A 17,177-nucleotide genomic window follows, 5' to 3' on the forward strand; every position below is an offset into this window, starting at 1 on the left:
GGATGTGTAAAAACATGGAAGAAAATGATGAAAATGGGTGTAAGGCGAAGTTGCCAATACTGATTTTTCTAGCTAACTTGGGGTATTTGCAGGAGAAGTTGCCAATACGTTGTTTGCTGGCAGGGATGCACTGTGCTAAGTATACTAATAGAGCATACCTTTGAGACCATCTCCAATGGTGACTTATAACCTAAATTTTCCCTTTTTTTCTCCCCCAAAATCGACTCCAACCCAAAACCTAAACTAAACCTAAAACCTAAAACTTAAAATGAAGGCAAATACTGGTCACAAATTTAGCCCACAAATTGAAGTGGGACTCACGAATGAGAGTGAAAAGTGGGCTGTGAAGCCCACACCCCAAAACCCAATCTCCCTCACGCGCCACAAGCAGTGCAGCTGAAGGCCCACCCACATGGGTTGTCCCCCTCTGCTGTCAGTTTTACTGTAGCCCAACGGCTACTTTTCTTCATCCAATAGCTCCATTTAAATGGGCCGTTGGTTAATCCAACGGTCCAGGTTCAAATTGTTTTTTTTTTTAAGTTTTATATTTATATATTTATTGAATCCAACGACTTAGATCGAATATAATCAAATCTAACGGTAAAAAAAAAAGATCTAACGCTCCAAATTTAAATCCAACGGCTAAAATAATTTTAAAAAAATTATTTAACTTAAAATTCAACCAAAAACTCTATAAATACCTATATATTTGTTCAAACATCCACACAAAACTCACTTTTCTCCTATAATTCTTCCAATTTTTCTTTCTACCATTTCTTCTCATTTCCAAAATTTTTGAGATGGCAAAAGAGCATGTTAGAGGTCGTAATTGGACCTTTGACGAAGATATTGCTTTATGTTTGGCATGGATTTCTGTTAGCGAAGATGGTGTCGTCGGCACCAATCAAAATAGAAAGGTTTTGTGGGGTAAAATCGTTGATAAGTTCCATGAAAACTCCAACGCCGGTCGAAGGGAAGTTGGTGGTGTTTATGATCGGTGGAAGATTATCAACAAAGCGTGCACTTTGTGGAAGGGAAGCTTGTAGAGAGCCATGGTTGACATGCCTAGTGGAAGGGGCGCCTCAGAAATTGTGAGTTTCTTTGTTGATATTTTAGTTGTCATGTACATAATAGTATTTTGCAACTAATTGTTTTTATGTATTTGTTGCATAGGGTGACAAAGCAATAGCAATTTACAAGACAAGAACTACACCAAAAAATCAAGCTTTTAAGTTGCATCATGCTTGGAACATCCTTAAGGATTGTCCGAGGTGGGGAACCGATGCGAATCAACAATGTGGAAGATTATTTCATAATGAAGCCCCACCCCCAAATGATGTCAATGAAGGTGTGAATTTTGCCGACAATGAAGGTGTTGACCAAATGAGCCCAACTTCTTCTTTTCCAAGGCCCCCAGGTAGAGATAAGCAAAAGGAAACAAAGAGAAAAGGGAAGTCCCAAGATCTGATACGTGCACAATTTGCTAGCGAAATGGCAAGAATGAATGTAAACCAGTGCCGTCGGCAAGAAGAATCGGCCCAAATATTTTTGGCCATGAAGGAAGAAGGGGATAGGGAGCAAGAAAGGTACGAAACTAATTTGATAATGGAGGACCTTGACAAATACACTCCAAAGAGGAAGAAATACTTACGTGGTAAGCAAAAGGAAATTTTACGAAGGAATGCCACAAAGAGTATATTTCAAGATGATGATTCATCTCAAAACTATCACCCAAGTCCATCACCAAGTCAAGATGGTGGATATCATTATTAAGTTTATGTAGTCTATGAGTTTTTGATTGTATTAAGTTTATGTGGTTTATTAATTGTCTTTTTTCTTTTTCTTTTTTTTTTTTTTTTAAGTTTATGTGGTTTATCATGATTTTCATGTATTGATTTAGTGATTTTTCAAAATTTATCGGAATTTAAATATTTTTAGGTTAAAATGTTCATAAAATTAATTTAGGATAATTTACATAATTTTTTTTTTAAAAAAAGTTAATTTAAAAAAAAAAATAGCCTTAATTCATTCTTTGATAAATCTGGGGCTAAAATTTTAGGCCAGAAGGGTTGGAATAGAAAAACTGTTTTTGGGCTAAAACCTAAATTTTCTGGGCTAAATATTTTTAGGTTTTAGGTCACCATTGGAAATGGTCTGATGGAGGACATGTCATTCGGCTAGTGGACTACTGTAGGGAAGGAAACATCCTAGAGGACTCCAAAGAGTCGTTCCTAACCTGCTCAAGCCCAATGGGCAGAGGGGTGAGAAAGAGACTTCATGGGCCGAAAAAGCGTCATGACGTCTGCAACAGGCTCAAAATGGTATGTTGGGATGGGCAGTTCTGCTAGGCCCATCGAGGTGGAGAAGACGACCTAGTCACCACGTCAAGGGTAAAACCGTCATCGTGAGCTTGTAATAGTGTCTTCGCAAATTTGCTTCTAACAAAAGATACTGACATGACTGAAATTTGAGAATACTTAATTATTTTACTATTAAAAATCTCAATTGAACCCCCAAATTAGGGTTAGCCATTTGATTATTCCTTTGACAACTTTCGTAGTCTTGAATATATGATTTGCGATGGTGATGAGCCACTTAATTTCTACTACTTCAACACAAAGCATGTTAGAAAAGTATAAACACAATTAGGGTAACGTTCAAAGCACCTAACATAATACAGCTTAAATACTAATCGGGCATTGTAAATTGAGCCTTGAAGATTGGATAAATTTTAAGATAAGACAGGGCAGCCCTTAAACTAGAAGGCAAAAGACAAGTTTTGCTAACAAAAAGGGGGACCAAGAGGGAGACAGTGCCCTTTGACCAAGCTTTCTTCTTGCCATCTCTGTCCCATGACCCTAATTGCAATGCCTTCACTTCAAGTACCTGCTAGAGTTGTCACAGTTGTCAATTGGGAATCAGCCACTTGTCAAAAACCCATTAGAAAATTTCAATCCAGATGAGGGTAAACCATGTGCAACTCTACTGTTAAGGTCAATAGCCCTAATAACTTAGGGATGTGGGTGAGAATCTTTAGTCTTTTTTATATAGTTTTAGGGTTGGAATAAAGAACTTTTATTCTTTCAGTACAGCTTTAGGGTTATCCAAGGTCCTAGATTGGAGCTAGCCTGTTTCTTTTGATGGGTGGGAGAAGGGATAGGATTCTCTCTCTTATTCTCATCTCCTTTATTTTTCTTTTCTCTTCTAATGAAGAGAGAGTACTTGAAAAAGGGATTAGGTGAGCTAATTACGAGGGGATATTTTTATTTACCATCCTCAAGTGATAGTGATGCTTATCATTCGATTTTATTATTGTTATATGAGTTTACATTTTGAGATTTATATAGTGGATAGACACAAATCTCAAAATTCAAACTTATCCAACGATAATAAGTAGGGGCGATTAAAAATACTCAATTAGGAGATCTAATGACACCAATTATATGGAATAGCTTAAAATATAGGTGAAGTAACATGAGAAACAAACCACTAAAAGAATATGTCAAACCACATGGGGAATCTCAAGAAGTGGGGATGATATTCTAAATTTCACTTATTTATTTCTTCAAAAGAACTTGCAATTGGACCACGTATCACTTCTTCTTTTAAGATGCATAAAAAGGTAAGAACGAGAGTCGAACTGAAATTACCGAATTAGGTTTGTGAACGCAAATAAACGCACTTTACCGCTAGGGCTATAATTTAACTCAAGGAAAGAGTGTCGGACAACTTGGCTTCTTACAACTCAAAGGGCATTCTCATATTACTATGAAACTGATATCTGTTTGATGCGTAATGTAGTGTGCATATATATCTGTTAATGACTAGGTTGAAGAAAACCATGTTGGAATAACATTTTCCCATATTTTTCATTTTTCCTTTTTGTTCTACCACCAATTAAAAACCAGAGAAGGGCTGCATTGGAAAGATCATACGAGATTTGCGATCTCACCCAATATCATGACATGTGACTTTCACACATGCTCCTTATTTGGACAGATAGAAAATTTAACTCTTTTGCCATAAAAGAAAGCAAAAAATAATTTATAAAAGTGTCTGCTACATTTGACTAATGTGGAACTATGAAAACTTTTGCCATCAATTGTCATCCACTCATCCCTCTTTACAAATGAATGAGATTGGCCATCCCAGCCCCAGGCAAAACTATATTATTATGTGTAGAATTTTATTGTTTTCAAGCTTATTTCTTTGTTATTGTAATTTAAAAGTTACTACTTAATTTTTTTTTTAAATTTAAAATTCGTTTCATTTTAATTTGTGGACTCTTTCTTCTCTCTTAAACTTATAGATCGCTTCCTAAAACATATGTAGAATCCAACACCCAATAAGACTATGTCACATGTGTAATAAATTTAATTATAAATCTTCATTATGTGTAAACATTCAACAATCAAAGAATATTAAGTTTAAAATAAATTGAAGAGATGAAACAAATAAAAAGAAATTGATTAACATGATGCACCCAAATCAAATACACATAAGAAAGTAACAGATTTAAGGCAATGTAGAGAGAATTTTGATTTTTATAAAGGCAACTTTCAAGTTTCAAGGGGCAAAAGGGGATCAAACCTCACGAACTCGTTATTCATGGGAGTAGAACTTAAAACTTTATACTTATACAAATAAAGAGAAATATTACTAAAGTGCAGTGCTAAGTGAAGGTTAGGTTAAAATATTATGGTAATATGCAAAGAGAGATCAAAATGTATTTTTACTTGCATTTTTTATTAAAAGGTGACAAATCTGAGTAACATGAGATGTCTACCAGACATGCGCATAAAACAAGCTCTCCCTAATATAAATGCAAACATCTCCATGTGGAATCTAACTGTATACAAGTAAATCTATCGATTCAAAAAAGGTTTATAACTAGGGCTTCCTTTCAACGTCCATTGCCAGGCTTAAACATGTTTAATAATTAGCAACAAAACCCTTTTGCATTTTTCACTGACTAGTAGTAGTATTAGTACTAGTACTCCTACACTTCTATCTAGTTAGCTCTAATGGATCCTAGAATCTCCTTCTCCAATGACTTTGCAGACACTCAACAAGCGAACAATCACGAATTGAGCTACCGAGAAGCGCCCGTCTCTTCAGATTTCAAATTCTCCGTGAACAACTTTGGAATGATCTCAGCAGACGAGATCATATTCAAGGGCACATTGTTGCCGTTGAAGGATAATGGTATCAACAGCCAGCAAGGGAATAAGACTACTACTTTGAGAGATGAACTACTAGTTGATGATGAAGAATATGGGGAAGTGCTGCCAAGGGCAACAAAGAGTTTGAGCAGATGGAAGGAGCGTTTGGGGCTCAAGAGGGCTCAAATTGTTGCGAAAAAAGGCGATAGAGGCCATTCAGTGTTGGAGAGGATTGCAGAAGAGAGGAGGCCTGTGTTTGTTCATGAGGCTGTACTTATTAGCAAGGAAAGCTAGGTAATAATTTTCTTTTTTTCGTTTTGTTCCCCCTTTGGTTTTTCTAAGTAACATGGAAATCCTTTGGTTTTTCTAAGTAACATGGAAATTAATTAAAAACCTCTAATTTAAGATTTGGGGTTTTGCAGGAGTTTCTATTTGGAGGGTTCAGTTGAAGAGACGACGGAATCTGATATGCAAAAGTTGGTATCATTATGGAAGGAAAATTGATTTCCTGCTTACTTTTTAGTTATCTTAATATTAGAGTGGTTTTTGTGGGGAGTTGTATGAGTTTTAGGGCTTGGCTCAGCAATTCCTAGTTCTCTTTTTTCTCCATTTAATTCTAGACAGCATATTCATCCTCTCTCCTCAGAGAAGTAGAAGATGATGATGAACAAGAAAGTATATTTGGCTGTTCCATTTTGTACAAATGTTTGCAGTTGATGGAGGAGTTCTATGAGTTTTTATGTAATTAAATCTATTGTCTTGATCTATCTGATTCGGGTTTCTTTTGTTATATATGGATTTTGATCTTCCGAATATTCATTTGACATTACAGTTTATTGAGAAATTTACGAAAATGATCGTAATCTCTATTATTGAAATGATCAATTTTTTAATATGTTATCAATATATAAAATTCATATTTTTTCACTACGTTGTGAATATTTAACTTTTTATCAGTTCACCAATTGAAGTTTGATTTGATCATTTAAACCAATTTTCCTCATGATCGGGGGTACCTTTGGAACCTGTGATGCATAAATACATAGCCATCCCTTTCTTGTAAGCCCTCATGTCATGGGAATCGATCAAATGTTGCTACTAAACTTTCCAGCCAACCAAATGGCCATTCTCTTTAAGGAAGAGTCACAAGATGATGGATCTCTTTGAGTTCCTTTGATTTGGACTTCAAAACCTCTTGTCGTTCAAGCAACAATTTAAGCAAGGAGTTGACTACATAGCAACATTGGCGGAATTGCACTTATCATCCCTGTGGTTTAGGGCTGTAAATCGACTTAAACGGTTTGAGTTCGGCTTCCTTTTGGCTCGTTCAAGCTTGATTTCTAAGTCAAACGAGCTGAGGCTGAACAAAATATTAGGCTAGTTGGAAAAATGAGTCGAGCTTGAGTTTTAGTATGTTTGGCTCGTAAAGTTCGTAAATAACTTGTGTCTTTATATGAGACAACTTGACTTTGGTTCAAGCGCGGCTCATTCTTTAAAACTTGACTCTTAAATGTTCCTTTACCTTATTTACCAATCCATGTATTGTCCTCTTAGAAAAAGAATCCAGAATAATCATATAATTTTGAAGAAGAAAAAAATAAATGTTTTGCACCATAATTTGAAGTCTCCGCCAAGGTTTGGAAGTTGGCCCATATAATTATTATGTTTAACTTTTTTTCTTTTTTGGAACTGTTATTAGCACTTTGAAATTTGCATTATGTACTTCAAAATTTCTATATGTAGAAAAAAAAATATATACTTGTAAGAATTGCACAATTAGATTTTTGTGTTTAAGGAGGGTCGTTCTTTTGTAAAAGACTATATTGACCTTGAGTTCCTATCTAATATTTTGGCGCAAGATGTAAACATTTTTATTCATCTATAATAAATTATACCTTTTGGGAAACAAAAAAAGAAAATATTCATTAAGTTGAGTAAAAATTAGGTTCAAGCTCATTTATAAATTATACCTTTGTGTTCGTTTTCAAATGCGCTGAGCCGAGCAAGTTTGAAATGATCATTCGAGACGAGCTTGAGCATGCGTTTACAGAAATTTATAGTGCAAAATATAGAAATGAGCTTTACCACCATAATATTTGACTTGACTGGACTCATATATACCCTACTGTGGTTATAAAAAATGACACGTGTTAAGACAGAGTTAATCATACTCACATGGTATTTTTTTAACCTGCATGTGAACCTCGCACCCAAATTTTTTAAGCAAAATTTGGACGTAAATCGCTTTTTTAACTAAGAATGATAACAGACTCAACCACACATATACATGGTTAACACTTTCCTCACTACATATATCACTTTTGAGGTATTATGACCAAAAGGATGATATCCATGATTTTTTTCACTACATATAATTCTTCCTTACAAGTGTAACTTGACATCAACGCTATAAAAGGCAACCTTGTTATGGTGCATAATACCAACGTCATTATTTGTAATATAACGTTACAATGTTTATTTAATCTTATAGTGTAAATGAACGATATAGTGTAACCTTACTTTAGATGTTGAATGTTCTGTTATGCTGACACTATCAAGATGTTGTGTAATTTCATGATGTCCCCTAGTATAACCATACCGTAGACGTTGAAGCTATGTCATGGTGTAACACGATTGTCATATTTCATGACTTTTCCTAGTAATAACCTACATCTATATTGCAATAGGACATCAATGGTAATAAAAAACATTGTTATATTGTAATTCAATCACGACTAAGCATAAAAACTTACCTTTACAGTGTAATAAAATGGTATCAATACCCTTTTTTTTTTTGTTTTTGTTTAATTAAATGTATCATAGAATCATTTTTTTAATTTTAGTATTTTTTAGAAAAGATAAAACCATGTGGCTTTTAGAGGAGCGGGGGCACCATATGATTGGAGTGGTGCTTCAAGTGTCAATGATAAGGTGGGGTTCCAAGAACTTTGAGAAATCTCTCCTACATTAAAGTGAGTGTGGTTTGATGGGATATTACAGCCGTAAGCTGAAAACTGGGGATAAAATTTATACTGCAGGCTCTTGATCCAGGAACCTCAGTGAACATCGTTCGTCGCATAAAACTGGAAGAGCTTGAAAGGGAATGAAGTTATTGGCTCTGACTTTTCTTGACACCACTGTTGATGCCATTATAGAGTTTCAGACCTTAAACTTCCTCAAGTTGTTGCATATACATTTTCGAAAGGGCAGCAAATCATCCAGAACTTCACATTTTCGAAGGTGATAATATTTTTTTTTTTTGTTAATTAGCATATCCATTGGAATCCTTTTTTCGATCCAACAGAAGACATGCACAGTCACAGAGGGCCTTTTACAAATATGAAACTTTATTTTTTTAATGCATAAAATACGGTGTAAATTGATTGTATTTCTATTTATTTATCTCAACTTAGATGGAGAGACATCTTAGGTTAATATGCAAGATAGAGGTAGATTACAATTTTCATACCGTGTCGACCATATAGTCACTTAATCCAACTAATATTTAAGAGCAGATGGACTAGAAGTTCAAGCTAACAAAAAAAATATGTATATATCACCCAACATTCTTAGCTTAAAAGTAGTAAGCGATAAATCCTGACATTTAGATCAGCTACCGCACTCGAAAACTTCGACCTAGATTAATCTCCTTCGCCCAAAGATGAATGATGAGTATATTTTATATTATATATTTAACCCTATTTTTAGTATATTTTGGTTAATAATTTGGAAGAATTTTGATACTTTGAATTATATTTCCAATATAGAACTTTCGACTTCCTCTGGAGCAAAACATGGTCAAATGGACGAATTTTGGAGTAATTCCAATTGGAGGACATTCGTGAGTCACTTAGCTTGATCGTGTCAAAATATCAGATTTTTTCTACCAAGCGATTATTTTCTAACAATAAAATAAAGGAGCAATGTGCAGTGCTAGAATAGTGACGTTTCGGGCTTGAATTGTGTTTTTGGAGCCCAAGATGACCTCGGATGGGTTCGTGGCCTTCTGGAGATGTGTTCAGAACGTCCTGATCCTTAAAACAAGCTATTATGGGCCAGATTTGGAGGAGATTTGAAGCTAAAACGTGGCTGGACAAGTACTTGGCAGATTCTCCTAGTTTAATTAGGGTTTTATTTTCTAAGATATTTTATTATTATTTAGTTTCCTAGTTGGAATAAGAGACCTATGTTTTAGGGTTTGTGAAGGGCTCAGAAAACAGATGGCTTGGCCGTTCTTAATCTTTGATAGGCTTTCTTTTATGCTACTTGGGGAGATAGAGAGAATTGCTAGGGTTCTTGGAGATTTTCTACTTTAAGGTGTTTTCATTCTTCTTATTCTTAATAATATTTTCTATGATTTCAATTATGAATATGCGTAACTAATTCCTTTTGCTAGGGTGAAGCCATAAGCCTTAGCATGAATATGTGATTTTTATTTAATTGCTTATGATTGATTGCATGCATACTTTGAATTATTGATCACCATGATTAAAACCATCTAATTGTCTTAATGCCTGATCACCATTAGGTTCTTTAGAAAAGTAATTTGATGCAATTTTGGTCGAAAGGTTCCCTGAAATTGAGGCTGGTTTCTTATGATTAATAATTGTAATTTCACTTAAGATGAACACCACATCTTAAGGGTTGCATGGTTTTTCAAAGGGTTTTCATAAAACATAATGAATCTCTCATGTTCAGATTTGATCCGAACGTCCGGACGGGTTGCATGTTAGATATACGTTCTATGTTGGATGTTCCAAGTAGAATATAAATTAGGAAAACCTAACCTTCAAAGTGGCATGTGTAGATCATAAGTAATTGGTAAAAATACATAGGATTGCTAGGTGATGGTGGAACCCTAGTGCTTTCTTAATTTGATTTTTCCAAAACAGTTTTCTTTCCCTTTCATCTTTAATATTACAGATTAGTTTATTTTTATTAATTAAATTCGTTTTAATTTAAGTAGTTTATAAAACCAATCATCTCAACTTTTTGCTTTACAATAATTAATTGGAATTTGGTTTGTTTCGAATTATTTAATAATCCCTGTGGAGAACGACCTTGTGAGAACCATTGTATACTACAACAACCTTATTTTTCTTGCAAGTAATATAGGAGTTTTTAACCCGTTTGCGTGTGTGGTAAAATCTCTATCAATGAACGTGAAGTAATTAACAAGTAGAAGAAGCTACATCATTATAATTAACTAGAACAAGAGAATCCCAAATCCATGAACTTCAAGATTGCAACTAAACTTACCAGAAATAAAAGGAGATTATGATACATCTTATACATAGAAAAGGGGGAAAAAATTGCGGGATAGACCCATGACTACCCTTGTCCTTTAGTGGCTGCGCCACTAGGCATGGAACAGATGTTGAAATGGTAACCAGACTATGATCTTTAGTGTTAATTTTTGTAAGAAAGCTTGGTTTTAGAAATCTGGAAATTGAAGAACAAAACTACACAGAGAAGGTAAAGAGAGAGTAATTCATTTCATTTATATTTTCATTCATCAGACCCTAGCATATAGAGGGCTCGGAGACATCCTATTTTTCAGGGATCAATATCAACCATCTAGAGCCTCAGAAGTTGGGATCCTTCCACTTGGGAAAGGATCCAGCAACATAGTACAACCGAAGAGATAAGAACAAATACAGCTGTCATGGAGGAATAACATTAGACTATAGTATTAACTACTAAGTGTCACCCATATACTAAACTTGTCTTTCCGCATTCAATTGAAACAAATTATCCCGCATTATATAGGTTTAATTGGCTTCCAGGCTTATGTTAGGACCGTCTCCAACCCTTAGGTTAAAACCTAAAATTTTTAACCCAGAAACAGTTTTTCTACTCCAATCCTTACGGGTTAAACTTTTAGCCCGAGATTATTAAATAATGAATTTAAGATATTTTTTTTCTTGAATTAATTTTTTATAAGAAAAATAATTATGTAGACTATCCTAATTTAATTTTATGAACATTTTAACCAAAAAAATATTTAGATTCCGTTAAATATTGAAACATCACTAAAACGACACCATGAGACTCGTAGAACACTATCAAAGAATATGAAACACATGAAAGAATTTTTTTTTAAAATTATTTTAGCCGTTGGATTTAAATTGGACAATTAGATCTTTTTTTCTTACCGTTGGATTTAATAAATTTATAAATATAAAACTAAAAAAAAGTACACTTATATGGCGGTCAGCCCACTAACTCGGAGAGATTCTGGCCTAAATTTGTCCCACAAATGAGTTTTGGGTTAAAACTCAAATTTGGCCCAAAAGGGTTGGTGCAAGTAGGGGTAGGGTTAGAACCTAAAATTTGAGTTTTACTTTAAGGGTTAGAGTAGGTCTAAAGCATGTCATATTTGGATTAAATGGGTAGGTCGAAACACAAATTATATATTATTAAGAAAAATGATAAATACACACTCTTTTTAGCCTCTCACATTATCATGTTCAATCCTAACCATTATTTTTGTTAGATTTATTTACTCTGATTGCTAAAAAGAAGGTGTGAAAATCATCTCCATATGTTAACCTTGTTAAATGGGTTGAACCGGTTGTATGACACGAACAATAGAGATTAGGGAAGAAAAACAAACCTCCACGAGCATTAAAAAAACATGTGAGAAGAATTTGGAAAACCCTCCTTGGGAGGTGTCATCTATAAAACCCTAATGTCATACTGATTCTTGAACCGATACCTTCGGAACGAGAATTCGAACCAATTCCAAACCAAAATTTCAGTATTCCTGAATTTCGGGAGTTTGAAAAAGGGAATTATTATTGGCACTCCAAAAATCTCATTCTAGACTCTAAATTTTATATATTATAAAAGAAATATATTATGAGGAGTGTAGAATGAGATTTTTGAAGTGCCAATAACACTTCCCTGAAAAAAATTCAGTATTTTGGTACGCTTCGAGACTGGGGTCTTGAGCAACAAGAGTGTGAAGAAAATTTCCAGTGCAGAAATCCTAAATTCAAGGTACTGAGGTCCTTAGGAGCAACAATATTCAGGATTGATTAAGATTTAACACCCAAATGTAGCTATCTAAATAACTTTTGACTTAAATTCAACTTCCAAATGGAGAAATATAAATAACTTAGATTCATGCTCATAAATTCAACTCCCAAGTGCAATTTCGTTCTGAAATTCTAAATAACTCAGATTCATGCTCATAAATTAAGCACCCAAAGGCATGCTCAGATTCATGCTCACTTCCAAACCCCTATTCGAAATAAAACCATAGATTTCGAAACAAATACCTCGATTTTGGGCCTTAAGAGTCGCTTGATAGAGAATGAGAGAGATATGAGAGTCGGAGTCAGGAACGAGAGAAAGGATATGGTGTGGTGGCTATAGTGAGATGACAGGGTATGATCTGGTGGCCATAGTCGAGACTCGAAGAAGGTTGGCAAAGGAGAGGCAGAGGCAGAGGAGAGAATAGAGAACTCGAGAGAGACGAAAGACGGTTTGAGAATGACAATGTGAGAAATAGAGGGAGACTGAAACCCAAAGTTGGATTGGATGGTTGATATTAAATCTCAACCAATCCGACGGTCCACATAATTCTTAAACCTAATTTAAAATTATATATATTATAAAATATGTTTCGGTCTGGTTCGAGATTACTGAATAATGCATATGGGATCCCGAATCCCATACCAAACTTTTCGAGATCGGTTTGGTTTCGAGTTCCAAGTAGTTCGGATTTTCGGTTAGGGCCTTTTTGAATTCGATTTCAGACTAAATCGGTACAGTTCAGAATATTGGATATTTTTTTCCAGCCATACTCCTGCCTACTTTTGTAAGGCTCATGGAGATTCTCTAATCCCCTCCATGTTACATTTTACAGTCCATTTCTTCATAATATTTGAAGAATGTAGGAACTTACGGATTGGGAATCCGATATACGGATCTTTCCGAATTGGATTTGTAAGTTAATAAAATAAAATGTTAACCGCTAATCAGTTTTGGAAATTGGTGGAGATCCAACCGTTGGATCGTAATGAAACTTAAGTATGTTGTTCTAGAAGCATATCGTGTATCATGAGAAGTTACAGATTGAAAATCTGACATGCGGATCTTTCGGATCGAGTTTTGCAGGGTTGTAGACCCTATCGTCGATTTTTGATCGACGATTGACTTTTGGTCAATGGTTCTCAAATTATTCTAGATGGTCCTTGAGGATATGTTTTATGTAAATTATGTGTTCTATTGGTAAGAACTCTGAGATGTGATTTGATAATTGGTCACAGGTGACGATAGTTCGTGATGCCTCGACATTCATGCGAAGGAGTCATAGCGCGGACCTAAGGTGAGTGAGTATTTTCCTTTTATCATATACATATTTATGTGATTGATAATTCTACAAATGCTTTTAAAATTGATATATGCATGTTACCTACAAAATAATTGATGCGAATTACAATTGGCTTGATCCTTGTTTAGGGTACGTAGGCAGTTTAACGAGACGTTAAATGCAGCCATACAATAAATAAGACTAAATAATTGAGACAATGGCCTTGTTTGGGGAATTGAGCAATGTGAAGGAGATTGGTGGAAAATGTGAGATTTAACCTTATGTTTTAGTGGTTAAATGCTGGTTATAAATCAATATGTGAAGAATCGTAACATTGAAGTGAAAAATAGTTAGTAATGATAGTTAATTAAACTAGTGTTTAGTTGGGCTTATTACCGATAATTATTTCCGAAGGTAAATAGTTCGGGAGTGGGGCATTACAGCTTATACATTTTATGCCATTTGTATATATGTTTATATATTTGGAAATATTATGATTTGGTTGGATTTCAGATTTATATCTTGGTATATCCATATGTATGTTACTTGTACATAATTAAAGGTGAACGCCCTGAAGTGCAAAGGTGAACGCAGGACACACATGTAAGTTCAGGTGAGTATATAGTATTAGTTGAAATGATGGGGTTATGGTATGACTACATTTATGTTTTAGGCAACTCCGACATTGTCGTACAGGTTGCAACAATAGGCAACTCCGACACTGTCGTATAGGTTGCCCATGAGTTATATATGGTACGATAGATGCAGTTAGAGCTCATAAACCTGCACCTCGGTGTTAGTGCTCCCGCCCGTGGCCAGGGCACAGTCCTTCACGTGATGTTCACCTCCTGCACCTTACGCTTACCTTGGATTCAAGGTAGGTGCGCAGTTCTGTCGTACAGACCACTATAGGTGGTTCTGACTTGTAGGTGACCCACAATTATTCGCACAGTCTTCACGTGATCGTAGCACTTGAGCGTATTTATTTACACCCAATCTTGTCGTACAGACCACTTTAGGTGGTTTCGACTCGTGTGCAGGTGTGGTGTCGTAAAAGTCACTTTAGGTGACTCCAGCTAGATTGATTTATGAGTTATAAATTCAGCCGTACAGGCCATAAGAGGTGGATCCGGTTGACATATTACTTGGATATTGATTGACGAGATATGGATAAGTCGTACAGGTCATTATAGATGACTCTGACTTATGTGCTAGCATTGATTGATGAGATATGGATAAGTCATACAGGTCACTATAGGTGACTCCGACTTATGTGCTAGCATTGATTGATGAGATATGGATAAGTCGTACAGGTCACTATAGCTGACTCCGACTTATGTGCTAGCATTGATTGAAGAGATATGGATAAGTAGTACAGGTCACTATAGGTGACTCCGACTTATGTGCTAGCATTGATTGATGAGATATGGATAAGCTGTACAGGTCACGTGAGGTAACTCCAACTAGCATGTTGATGAGCTATTGGTTCAGCCGTACATGTCACGTGAGGTGACTCCGGCTAGCATGCTGATGAGCTATTGGTTCAGCCGTACATGTCACGTGAGGTGACTCCGGCTAGCATGTTGATGAGTTATTAGTTCAGCCGTACAAGCCACAATAGGTGGATCCAGCTGTCATACCATTTCATATTGATTCATTTCACCTGGGTTACTTATCCTTGTTGAGATATTTGACACGTCATAACTGTGAGACTGCTATTTTCGTTATGATTTTGAGTTATAGTCACGCCTGTTACTTTCTAGGAAATTATATAGATGTTACAACGAGGGGTTACTACCTTTGGTAATTGAAATTGGTTTGAAAAGTTTTGATTCACTCACTCACATTTTATATATTATCACACTTTATGGTTTTGTCACCTTCCAGGTGTCGGCCAGCATAGCTCGATTCAAGGTCCTAGTGGACATTCCGAGTCGAGGTGTGTCAGTTTGGTATCAGAGCATAAGTTGGGTAGTATTGTGTTCATCACACGCGTGATGTGAGCATTCTTGGTTTTTGTGTCTAATGTTCGAGTCTTGCCACCTCGTCAAATACGGAAAAATATGTTAGCTTTCTTCAATTTTGGGCAGTTTTGTGGTCTTGACGACATTTTAGAAAATCATTTTGGTGTTTGTCCTTAGAATTAAAACGAAGTTATTCCTTGTGGAAGAAATGTGTAGATTTGAGGCAAGTTGATGGCCTAAGTTAATGTATTGATAATCGTGTATCATCGGAGATTTTACCAACCAATTCCATCATCATTCTTCCGTTGTTAGAATTGATTCTTTTGAGATTAGAAATCTCAGCTAGTTTTGATTTCTTGGTAGTATTGTTAGAATATCACCTAATAGAATTCTTGCAAAGTCTACTTTAGTTAAGACTGTAGAAGTGTCTCATGCGGTAATGTGGTGCTAAAGTGGTAACACTCGGTGGAAGAATATGCTGAGAAAGTACTTTTGGTCCCTGGTAGTTTGATATTTTGTGATGTTACTTTCAATCATCAAGAAATCTTGTTAGATTATTCTTAAATTTTACCTCTCTATTTTTGACTTGGGACAACGTCGGAATTGTTTAGTTTTTTTTTTTTTTATCATAATTCATCACTTTTGAAATTGTTCGACTTTTTGTTATTAGTCTACATCAGCTATGTTCGTACCCTCAACTTCACTCCTGGTATTAAAGGTAATTGGGTTGATTTAGAGTCACCAGTCTGTTTCCCATATAATTTCGGATAGGGACAAACTGTCCAGGAGGACCACTTAGAGATGGAAAGTGTACATTTAATTCAGATGTCTTCTACTCTAGATTTCATGAATTTCTTTTGATCCTCAAATTCTTCAGTGTTCTTTTAACCTTCTCGACATGGTTTCTCGCTCAGTTAGTAAGGAATTCATGATAGATCGACTTGAACGGCTACATTCTGAAAAACAGCCGTGTTCTTGTGTGTCGACGTCCACAGATCCATCAAAGTCACCTGACCAATTCTCTTGCCTTCGTAGTATGCACTGAGTTTGACGTCAATCAAAGTGTGGAAGAGTTTCTTCTTAGCGTTTGTGAAGGTGATGTTGAGGGCGAGGTTGTACAAGAGAGTACGATTGCTTTGGGTGTAATTGAATTGGCTTAGATAAGCACCGTTGATGGTGAAGTCGGGGCATTTGTACTCCGAAGTTCTTATGCTGGACTGCAACTGGAGCCCAATCATAACTGGTAAAGGCATGAGTAAAAGAGCAATCACAAAGACGACCAAACAGATTTGGGCGCACGCTGGCTGAAAGTTTTTAGTGGCAGACATGCCTAAGGAGGCCGGATTCTCGCAGTCTGAGCCTGTAGTTGCAGTCATGGTGAAGATATAAAGGAAGGAGTGTATAAATTGCAGACACAGCTAAGATCGGTATATATGTGAAGTTAAGAGAGAATAAAGCAGGTGTTGTGAAAACTGGACTGAATCGTGAGAACGAGGCTGGCCATTAATATACATACCAGACTTGCAAGGACAATTGTAATACGTGTATGAGTAGGACTAGAATTTCAAAGGCAAAACAAATCATCAGGAGTCTATTACTCCGTATTTGTCTCGGACTGGGATGGTAGAGTTCATAGGAAAGGTGGTTTATTATTTAGAAAAATAAATTTTGTGGGTTCTTGGATTTTTAGTGCATGCAGCACATTTATCATTTTAAAGAGGAAACTTAATA

The 17,177-nt window shown here is 35.6% G+C and overlaps 2 protein-coding genes across 2 annotated transcripts; both read left to right on the plus strand.

The window, feature by feature from the left end:
• The first annotated feature begins 763 nt into the window (after window positions 1–763).
• LOC148696971 (uncharacterized) lies at window positions 764–2,348 on the plus strand. The gene is made up of 3 exons (XM_088693417.1): window positions 764–1,091; window positions 1,174–1,693; window positions 2,137–2,348. Exons 1-3 carry the CDS (start codon window positions 1,053–1,055, stop codon window positions 2,346–2,348), a joined length of 771 nt encoding a protein of 256 aa, XP_088549543.1. The 5' UTR covers window positions 764–1,052.
• Window positions 2,349–4,864: 2,516 nt separating this feature from the next.
• On the plus strand, window positions 4,865–5,952 carry LOC137724949 (uncharacterized). The gene is given in 2 exon segments (XM_068463584.2): window positions 4,865–5,456; window positions 5,585–5,952. Coding segments are annotated over 2 exon segments (477 nt in total). The 5' UTR covers window positions 4,865–5,024; the 3' UTR covers window positions 5,630–5,952.
• Window positions 5,953–17,177: the final 11,225 nt, after the last annotated feature.

The sequence above is a fragment of the Pyrus communis genome, chromosome 5, assembly GCF_041283825.1.
Source record: "Pyrus communis isolate YQ-2024b chromosome 5, ASM4128382v1, whole genome shotgun sequence".
Taxonomy (NCBI): Eukaryota; Viridiplantae; Streptophyta; class Magnoliopsida; order Rosales; family Rosaceae; genus Pyrus; species Pyrus communis.

What these genes read in the sequence shown, in the direction of transcription:
- LOC148696971 (XM_088693417.1), top strand. Translation starts at nt 1,053, where the DNA reads ATGGTTGACATGCCTAGTGGAAGGGGCGCCTCAGAAATT. An exon ending in GAAGGGGCGCCTCAGAAATT is followed by an intron (nt 1,092 to 1,173) that starts GTGAGTTTCTTT and finishes TTTGTTGCATAG; the next exon opens with GGTGACAAAGCAATAGCAAT. An exon ending in ACGAAGGAATGCCACAAAGA is followed by an intron (nt 1,694 to 2,136) that starts GTATATTTCAAG and finishes TTTAGGTTTTAG; the next exon opens with GTCACCATTGGAAATGGTCT.